At 37.4% G+C, this 11,213-nt stretch overlaps 1 protein-coding gene across 3 annotated transcripts in view; it reads left to right on the forward strand.

Annotated features, from left to right (window-relative positions):
- The window catches only part of slc38a4 (solute carrier family 38 member 4), a 35,237-nt gene extending 24,024 nt beyond the window's left edge, over positions 1-11,213 (forward strand). For all 3 annotated transcript variants that reach the window (XM_081363180.1, XM_081363181.1, XM_081363179.1), the window contains exons 14-16: positions 7,485-7,629; positions 7,710-7,807; positions 8,656-11,213. In XM_081363180.1, the coding sequence (XP_081219306.1) occupies positions 7,485-7,629; positions 7,710-7,807; positions 8,656-8,760 (348 nt within the window). In that variant the 3' untranslated portion in view covers positions 8,761-11,213. The remainder of the gene's footprint in view (positions 1-7,484; positions 7,630-7,709; positions 7,808-8,655) is intronic.

Below are 11,213 nucleotides of genomic sequence, written 5' to 3' on the forward strand. Positions count from 1 at the left end.
TTCGGGTCATTGTCATGCTGGAAGACCCAGCCTCGACCCATCTTCAATGCTCTAACTGAGGGAAGGAGGTTGTTCCCCAAAATTTCGCAATACATGGCCCCGGTCATCCTCTCCTTAATACAGTGCAGTCGCCCTGTCCCATGTGCAGAAAAACACCCCCAAAGCATGATGCTACCACCCCCATGCTTCACAGTAGGGATGGTGTTCTTGGGATGGTACTCATCATTCTTCTTCCTCCAAACACGTTTAGTGGAATTATGACCAAAAAGTTCTATTTTGGTCTCATCTGACCACATGACTTTCTCCCATGACTCCTCTGGATCATCCATATGGTCATTGGCCAACTTAAGACGGGCCTTGACATGTGCTGGTTTAAGCAGGGGAACCTTCCGTGCCATGCATGATTTCAAACCATGACGTCTTAGTGTGTTACCAACAGTAACCTTGGAAACGGTGGTCCCAGCTCTTTTCAGGTCATTGACCAGCTCCTCCCGTGTAGTTCTGGGCTGATTTCTCACCTTTCTTAGGATCATTGAGACCCCACGAGGTGAGATCTTGCATGGAGCCCCAGTCCGAGGGAGATTGACAGTCATGTTTAGCTTCTTCCATTTTCTAATGATTGCTCCAACAGTGGACCTTTTTTCACCAAGCTGCTTGGCAATTTCCCTGTAGCCCTTTCCAGCCTTGTGGAGGTGTACAATTTTGTCTCTAGTGTCTTTGGACAGCTCTTTGGTCTTGGCCATGTTAGTAGTTGGATTCTTACTGATTGTATGGGGTGGACAGGTGTCTTTATGCAGCTAACGACCTCAAACAGGTGCATCTAATTTAGGATAATAAATGGAGTGGAGGTGGACATTTTAAAGGCAGACTAACAGGTCTTTGAGGGTCAGAATACTAGCTGATAGACAGGTGTTCAAATACTTATTTGCAGCTGTATCATACAAATAAATAGTTAAAAAATCATACATTGTGATTTCTGGATTTTTTTTTTTAGATTATGTCTCTCACAGTGGACATGCACCTACGATGACAATTTCAGACCCCTCCATGATTTCCAAGTGGGAGAACTTGCAAAATAGCAGGGTGTTCAAATACTTATTTTCCTCACTGTATGTATATATATATATATATATATATATATATATATATATATATATATATATATATATATATATATGTGTATATGTGATGCGATCTGGGAAAACCCGTCGGATGTCGCGCTGGGCCGTTTTCAGTAAATTCCAAAATAGTTTGAATGTCATTTTTTTTGTCAATTTTTTTTTCCATTAAATTATTATTCTATAACATCTTTTCTCTTATCTCTGAAAATATCTTGGCAAAATTCCCTTGTTTAGTGCAGAAAAACAGCGATGTATAGTGTCAAGCTGAAAATACTCTCTTTCTCTAATGCATTCTATGCGACCATTTCTCTAACACCCGGCAGAGGTGAAAAAAACAAAAACAATCGCCGTATATCCCATATACCTGTCCGTCTCTTAACACTACAAAGATCGTTTACCTTTAAAATAAACCACATACATGTACAGTGAATGTGTATAGTGCGCATTTCGCGGCAATCCTGTTTAAACTATAACGTCACGCAGTTTTATAACAGTCGCGAGATGGACAAGAAGCGTCTCGACGGTGACAGTTAATTAAACCTGTTTTTCTCAAAATTCCGTTCCAGAAAATCATAGCGACCGGCCGACTTCAGATAAACATAACTTTTGCTACCAACAAGCTATGATAAAAATAAAAACAGATTTGGAAAGGGCTTGATACCAGCTTCCATATGATATCAAAACCTGTAATAGGTAAAATTTCACCATGTGGTGGGTTTTCCCAGATCGCATCACATATGTATTACCTATAAATACAAATATATAAATGTTTTTTTTTTTGGTTGCATTTTTTACTGTTACATTTATTGTTATAATAATCTTTTATTTTTATACAGTATATATATATATATATATAATTTCTTTTTTATTTTATTTTTTTATGATATATAATATTTAATTATACATTTATACTTTATATATATTTTTTGAATTTTTTACTGTTACATTTATTGTTATAATAATTTTATTATAATCATATATATATATATATTTTTTTTTAAATATGATAATAAATTATTTTTGATTATACAATAGATGTTATATTTAACTTTTATCATTAAATGTGAATATATTCTCTTTTAATATATTTTAGATAATTTAATATATTAACATATTTACAATATTTGAAAAACATTTTTACACACATTAATACTTAAACTAATGATATATTTTTTAATATTTATTATTTTTTAAATATGATTGTATTATTTCTAAAGTCTGTAGGCTTGAGTTGCTTTAATTGACAAACGACAATGTGATTAATGTGAGGTCAGTGCAGCCTGGGTTCAAAGGTCACGTCAGGGCCTATTAGGGTCAGTGAGCTTCAGTCACATGATCACGTCTGGTGCTTCAGCTCCACACAGACTCCTAATATTGCTGTTTCTGGCTGTGTTGGGGTGTGTGTTGGTGTGTGTTGTAGCGGCTGCGCTGGTTCTCCTCCAGAACCCGCACGCGTGGGGTGTGTGTTGTTGTTCTGCAGCTTTGCTCACCTCGATCTGGTCTGTGGTCGCTGACTGATCTCTTTAACTTCCTCTGCGTTTGTGAGCTCAGGAACTATTCTCAGAGCCGTTTCTTTGAAGCTAGCGAGTTAAGCTGCTCTTTTACAGTAATTAAACAACACAACATTATCTACACAACTAACAACAGGCACACAACGGCACTGGAGCTATTTAGAGCCTATATCTTTCAGACATTTCTGAGATTATAGTCTTTAAAAAAAAAAAAAAGCAGAAGCGGCACAAAAAACAATGACCTCAGTATGATTTGAACTTGAACGTGTAAATATACACTATGTTATATTTCTATATATACTATTATAACTAATAACACTGCATTGAAACCAGCGATTTAGAGCGGTATTTAATTATATACACTAATGTCCAAAAGTTTGGTGTCAGTAAGATTTTTTTTTTGTGTTTCTAAAAGACGTCTCTTATGCTCAGCTAGGCTGTGCATAACATTTGTTCGATCAAAAATACAGTAAAAATAGTGAAATATTATTACAATTTATAACAGCTGTTTTTAATATGAAAATATGTTCAAATGTAATTTATTTCTGTGAATGTTCAGCATCATTACTCCAGTCTTCAGTGTCACATGATCCTTCAGAAACCATTCTAATATGATGATTTGATGCTCAAGAAACATTTATGATTATTATCAATGTTGAAAACTGTTGCGCTGCTTCATATTTCTGTGGAAACCGTGATCCATTTTATTGTTCAGGATTCTTTGATGAATAGAAAGTTCAAAAGAACAGCATTTATTTGAAACAGAATCTTTTGTAACATTATAAATGTCACTTCTATAAATATGCCGTCTCACACACACACACATACACACACATTCACTCACACATACACACTCACTCACTCACTCACTCACTCACTCACTCGTACATGCACAATCACTCATACTCACTCACTCATGGGCACACACTCACTCACTCACTCACTCACTCACTCACTCACTCACTCACTCACTCACTCACTCACTCACTCACTCACTCACTCACTCACTCACTCACTCACTCACTCACACTCACTCACTCATGGGCACACACACACACACACACACACACACACACACTCACTCACTCACTCACTCACTCACTCACTCACTCACTCACTCACTCGTACATGCACAATCACTCATACTCACTCACTCATGGGCACACACACACACACACACACACTCACTCACTCACTCACTCACTCACTCACTCACTCACTCACTCACTCACTCACTCACTCACTCACTCACTCGTACATGCACAATCACTCATACTCACTCACTCATGGGCACACACACACGCACTCAATAGCAGACAAGCGCACACACACTCGTACACAGGCACAATCACTCATACTCACTCACTCATGGGCACACACACACTCACTCACTCACTCACTCACTCACTCACTCACTCACTCACTCACTCACTCACTCACTCACTCACTCACTCACTCACTCACTCACTCACTCACTCACTCACTCACTCATACTCACTCACTCATGGGCACACACACACACACACACACACACTCACTCACTCGTACATGCACAATCACTCATACTCACTCACTCATGGGCACACACACACGCACTCAATAGCAGACAAGCGGACACACACACACACACACACACACACACACACTCGTACACAGGCACAATCGCTCACACAGACATACTCACACAAACATACTCACTCACACTCACACACACACACACACACACACACACAATCACTTACACAAACACCCTCACTCACTCACTCACACACATACACACGCACTCACTTGCGGTCACACACACACACTCATTCGTACACACGCACAATCACTCACACAAACACACTCACTCTCACACACACACACACATACTCGCACATACGCACAATCACTCACACAATCACACTCACTCGCACACATACATACACACACGCACTCACTTGCGCGCACACACACACACACTCATTCGTACACACGCACAATCACTCACACAAACACACTCACTCGCGCTCACTTACACACACACACACACACACACACACTCACTCACTCTTGACAGAACCCGTCGTGGAGAACCGAAACATTTGTTTAAACATGCTAGTCTTTTTGTGGCGATGTCGTGAAGCATCGCAGATTGTCGTCCACTGACACACACACACACACACACACTACGAGATGAAGCGATCTTGCGTCCCGACGCCCGTTGTCGTTCACGAATCCCCACGACTCCCTCCGTCAAACGGCTCGGGCTGAAGCCGGCGTAAGAGCGTCCGCCGCTGTGCTCGTCCTCGCAGTGACTCAGACACGAGCCGGAGGGGCCGGGGAGTATTCACACGTGGAGCCGAACGCTTTGAGCAGTCAGACAGAAATGTGGCACGCTGGTGCCGGCGAGAAACCTCGGCTTCGTGTTAGAGTCACAGAGCAGTGTCTCTCGGAGGACTTCTGATCCGAGACGGTTACGCAACTCACTCCGTCTGCTTCCTGAACCATGTGTTACTTCGAGACTTTACAGTATATTAAACCAGAACTGAGAACTCCATTAATCAACGTCGTCTCAGATGTGTGTGTGTGTGTGTGTGTGTGTGTGTGTGGGGGGGGGGGGTTCTTAAATTATGTAGATTATCCCTGTCTAGCATCATATTTATTACAACAACCACCACCCACATCATATAGTTATTTTTCCAGTTTTAGTTCATACATGTATTTGCTACTTGCATCCATGCAACATTTATTGTAAAAAAAAGAAAAAGTAAATATATTGATTTTTAAAATGCTATATTTTTTAAATATGTATAATTTTTTTCACTTTAATATATTAATACACTATATATTTTAATATTACTATTTTATTAATATTTTGATACACTTTTTAATATATTTTTAATGTTTTGTTACATTACATATATATATATATATATATATATATATATAGTTAAACATATTTTACTTGTTTGCAGTTTCACTTGAATTTATTTTAGATTTTTGTCTTGTATTAATCTTAAATATATAGTTTAAAAAAAAATTTTTTAGTACAATACATAAACTTAATTAAATCAAGATGCATTTACTTGAAAAGCAAAATGACTTGTTTTGTCTTGTTTTAATCATAAATTCACTTAATTTTGATGAATTTTTCACAAAACAAGTGTACTCTTTGACTTAAGTTTACATTTCTGACCCCATTGGCAGATTTTTCTTTCTTGTTTTAAGTATAAACTCGCTTAATTTTGCTTCTCAATAGTGTATCTGTTTCTTGTCAATGTATTTTGCTTTACGAATGTTTAGATATTTGCACCGGAAAACAAGACAAAACATTATTTATTTATTTTTTTGCATTATGAGTTGATTCTGAGACGCTCCTGTCTTTGCTGGTCAGATGCAGACGTGTGTTTACAGGAACGCTACATTTAGTTTTGTATTTAATGTCAATAGTACCAGTGTATAGGTGAGCGCAGCCTAAACTAAAAGCAACAAAACTTGGTTTCATTGGCTGTAAAGAAAGTTTTTGTCCATCACTGGAGGTTCATCTGATCAGTTTTCAGTGGATTCGCTGAAATGGAATGTTTTTAGGGGAAAGTTCAGGTGTTTTTAAGTGATCCGTGTCAAACCCTGTCAGTCAGACGCTTCTGCTGCTGTTGGCTGATGCAACTCTACCACACAGTTACACTAGTAATCCTGTCTCTGGCCCCGCCCACATGTGTGTGTGTGTGTGTGTGTGTGTGTGTGTGTGTGTGATGAACTTTGCCCCAGTGTGAGCTGGTTCTCATGCTCTGAGCGGATCAGTTCGGGTCCTGTGACCTGCGCTCAGATCATTCACTCACCTGCTCCGGGTCCATTCAGACTGACTTCTGTGTGTGTGTGTGTGTGTGTGTGTGTGTGTGTGTGTGAGTTCATAACCGTAATATTCGTTCTCAAAGGAATTCCATTAAATCTAAATAGAAAATCGTGTTCATATATGAAGTTGTTTTCTTTTCATTTGTTTGGGATCCTCTGTAAAGCCGTTGGACGGTTGTTCTGGAGTGTAATTTCTTGTGGCGTCTGTGCAGCTTTAGCGTTTCAGGTGTTGAATATATATATTATGTATTTTATCCTTGTCTAGAACTATATTTATTACAACAACAAAAACTGGCCACATCATCTGGTTACATTTGAAATTATAGTTCATACACACAATTGCTACTTGCATCCATACAGTAGTTAGTGTTAAAAAATATTTATATAATTCTTAAAAAATATATCGATTTTTTTTAAATGTTATATTTATACTTTTCACTTATTTTTATATATATATATACATTTTTAACAATAAATGTGTTTTTTACATTTTTATGTACATACAATAAATGTAAAAAAATATATAATTAATTATTTTTATTAATATAATACAAATATATAAAAATGTTTTTTTACATCTAATGTTTAGTTAACAATTTTTATTTTTATATTATATAATTTTTAATGTTTTTCTTTTTTTTTACATCTTTTAATCTATATAAATGTTTATATCCCTTTTTTTATGGAAGCTTGTTTCCGCCACAAAATAAAACATTTTAAAAGATAATTGCGACTTTATATTACGCAATTCTGACTTTATAACCTGCAATTGCGACTTTATTTCTCAGAATTGCGACTTTATATCTCGCAATTGTGACTTTATATCTCGCAATTGCGACTTTTTCTCACAATTCTGAGAAAAAAAGTCAGAATTGTGAGATTAAAAGTTGTAATTATTATCATTTATTTATTATTCAGTGGCGGAAACAAGCTTCCATGCTTTCTGCTCACTGTATTGTAAAATAAACAGTGTGATTTGATATATTTTTTAATGATTGGTTTGTCTGTGTGTTTGCAGATTCGCTCGTCGGTCACCACGCTGTGTTTCGCAGGGAAAGAGTTCAGCTGGATACGACACTTCCTCATCGCTGCTGCTATTCTGGCCTTCAACAACCTCCTGGTGATCTTCGTGCCCACCATCCGAGACATCTTCGGCTTCATCGGTCAGTGGTTCTCCAGACAGCTCCTGTTAGCGGATGAAACTGTGACACACGTGTGATATGTCCCGCTCTTCCTCCTGCAGGCTCGTCTGCGGCCAGCATGCTCATCTTCATCCTCCCCGCGGCGTTTTACCTGCGGCTCGTCAAGAGTATACCGCTCAGATCGCCGCAGAAGATATCTGTACGTACACGAAATATTACATGTATGATTTGGTGTCTGTGCTATATCATAAAATAATAGAATAGAATAATTTAAGAAGATGGCAACCACCAGAATTTTTTCATGTTTTTCATAACATATTTTGTTATATATATATATATATATATATATATGAAGAATTCAGATGGAAAAGCCTCTAAGAGCCATCTGAAATTTTCTTCTAAAATTATCATTTTTATCAAGCTTGTATATTTAGGTTCAGTAATTTCACTTTAATGACAATTAATAGGTATTTTTCATTGCCATTAAAGTGAAATTACTGAACATAAACATACAAGCTTGATAAAAATGATCATTTTAGAAGAAAATTTCAGATGCACTTAGAGGCTTTTGCAGTCTTCATATATATATATATATATTTATTATTATTATTATTATTATTATTATTAATAAATATATTTATAATATTATATTTTATATATATATATATATATATATATATATATATATATCTTAATATATTATGTTATGTATATAATTATATATAAAGTATATATGTATATATATATTTTGTCTTATATAATATTATGTACATAATTATATTATATGAAGAAGCCAACCACCAGAAAAAATAAATAAATAAAATATCAATGTTTTATATGTTATGGTTTTCATAAATGATATTATATATCTCATACTATATTATATGTGTGTGTGTATATGTATTGTGGTTGGTTATATTGTATAACCTTTTTTGCATCCTCTTCATGATCAGCATATATTACATTACATTACATTACATTACATTACATTACATTACATTATATTATATTATATTACATTACATTACATTATTATATTCTCTACAGGCAGCCATTTTCCTGGTGTTTGGCATGTTCTTCATGTTCATCAGTTTGTCTCTGATCGCCTTGGACTGGATCCACAACCCGCCCGGCTCTAAAGGCGCTCACTAACCCTGAAGCCCTCGTCCTCCCGGAGATCATCTCAGAACACACACCTCTCTCTCCCTCTCACAGCCCTCGCTTGTTGTTTTAAGTTCTCCTGTGTGTTTTCTCAGCACTCGGATCTCTGTGTTCTCAGAAAGATGTGAAGATGTATTCGTGGAGAAGACGGTCCGTCGCTCTTTGTGAATGTGAAAGATGGAGAGAGAGAGAGAGATTGGTTCATCAAATAAGCACTTCTGGATTTTTATCAAGACATGCCAACAACGTTTTCATAATCACGTTTGCCTTCATTAGCTGACTTTATTGGTCACTGATAGTTAGTTTGTTGAATAGTTCACTCAAAAAATGAAATTTCAGTCATTTTCTCCTCATGTTTTGAGAGGAAAAGCTGGCAAAAACCTTGATATAAAACACTTGAAGGCAAGTAAAAGATGATGATTTTAATTTTTGAGTGAACTATTCGTTCAATATTATCGTTTTAATTATATTTCCTCTTTGAGAGAGGGGGAAAAGGTCCAATTATCACATTTTTGTACCAAAATGAAGAGGTTGTGCTCCGCTTTTTCCTCAACTTTTTCCTTCCAACTGATGCATAAACCAGATCCGCACAGCTGAACCAGACCGTGATGAGAGTTGTGACCCGATTCTCTTCATTTCGAGGAGTCTTGTTGGGTCTCAGTCTTGAAGAACCTCTGTCTTGCACTCTCCGTCTCCTCGCGTGTGCTTTCCCATCGCATTTTTCAAATGAAGATGAGATGTTTGAAGCGCCGAATGCCACACCAAAGGGGCAGTGCAGCGTTTTTACGAGAATCTGCAGACGCTTGTGGCCTCTGACTCATGAATTACAGTGAAATCACGCACAGGCCCTGACCTGATGTTAAAGAGGACCTATTCTGCTTTTATTACATGTTCAGTTCATCTCTTTAGTGTGTAATTTTGCTTTTTGAGCATGAAAAAGAGAGTTATACTCTATATCAGTGTCAGTGTTTCCTCCATTGTAGTCTTGAGTTTCTTATTCCTCGTCACAATATTCCTAATTTAAATAATTAATGCGCAGAATAAAGGGGCGGGGCCTGGTTGAGTTAGTTAGTAGTGTGTTAAATGGCAGTTATGGTAAGGGGCGGGACATTTCCCAAACACACTCGAAGCGCTCGACCAATCACAACACACTGCTCCAACCGACCAATCAGAGCACAGTGTGCTTTTCAGAAGGAGGGGCTTCATAGAGACAGGAAGTAAACAGAGCGTTACTGACAGACTGGGAAGAGAGGAGCCGCAACAATGGAGAATATGAGGAGAATAATCAACATTCAAGCATTCTGTTCTAGTAGAGAAACAACAACATCAGGACATTGTAAAAGAGCATAACAAGGTCCTCTTTAACAGAACGTGAGCAAATAAGCTTGTACTGTCAATCCGAGATAGTGCCTTTTCCATCTTTCCGTGCTTTATCTGACGACACTGCCTTGCTGGAGAAAACCAACGACGTTTACAGAACCGAGACAGTCGCGCCTCCGTCTCCATCCGTGCTGAAACGGGTTTCTGGGTGTGCCGGTTCAGCCAAAGTGGACAATATTTAAAGATCCTTTGGTGATCTACTTACTCATAAAGCAAATATTTCAAATGAAATGGTATGATATTTTTGCATGTTTTAAATCATAAACATGGTCTTTTTGGACATTGTATATGCTTTGTAAATAGTGTTTTTCTTTTTGGAAGGGACGACACATCAGATGTTCACCGGTAGAGTTTTAGTATTATATTTTTAGATGTTGGTGCCATCATGCCTCTTTCTTTTGTAAATTTGTAGAAAAGCCATTGTATTTCTATTTTTCCTTCTCCATGGTTTTTAATGACGAACTGAAAAATGGAGTTGGGTTTTTTTTTTTTTTTTTTTGTATGTTACTTGATTAGTTACCAGCTGAAATGATACAGAGGGACTCAGAGATGAACGTTTGGTCACAGTTAACATTTGAAAGCATCAGATTGTGCAGTATTTCTCTTCCACCGTTTACTTCTGCAAACCACGTATCAAACATGTTGGTAAGAGCGAGTTATGTGTTTTGAAGTCAACATGAAATGGATTTTAAGCATGTTTACGTGTTCCTGAACACTGCAGTCGGACTGCTCGTCTACAGCTCTGTGCCTGTCGCTTCCTTCAGGAAAAATTGAATGTACGAACTGTAACAGTTTACATGTATTTTGGTAATGTGAAATGAACTCAGTATCCCAGTATTTCTCTGGCTGTCGATGAGCGTAGAGGAACAGTCGTGAGAAATGAGGCGAAACCTCGTCCGCTCACAAACTGCCATCGCAAACAATCGCTGAGCCAACGACAGCCAATCGGCTGCGACCTCCTGCGGCCTGACCAATCACGAGCTGCCACGTCACTGCGGGATTTTTTGTATCACTGAAGCTGTTTCCATATTATGTAACATGAAAAATAAAGAAATGTGAAACGA

This window comes from Scardinius erythrophthalmus (assembly GCF_964197995.2).
Source record: "Scardinius erythrophthalmus genome assembly, chromosome: 4".
Lineage (NCBI taxonomy): Eukaryota > Metazoa > Chordata > Actinopteri > Cypriniformes > Leuciscidae > Scardinius > Scardinius erythrophthalmus.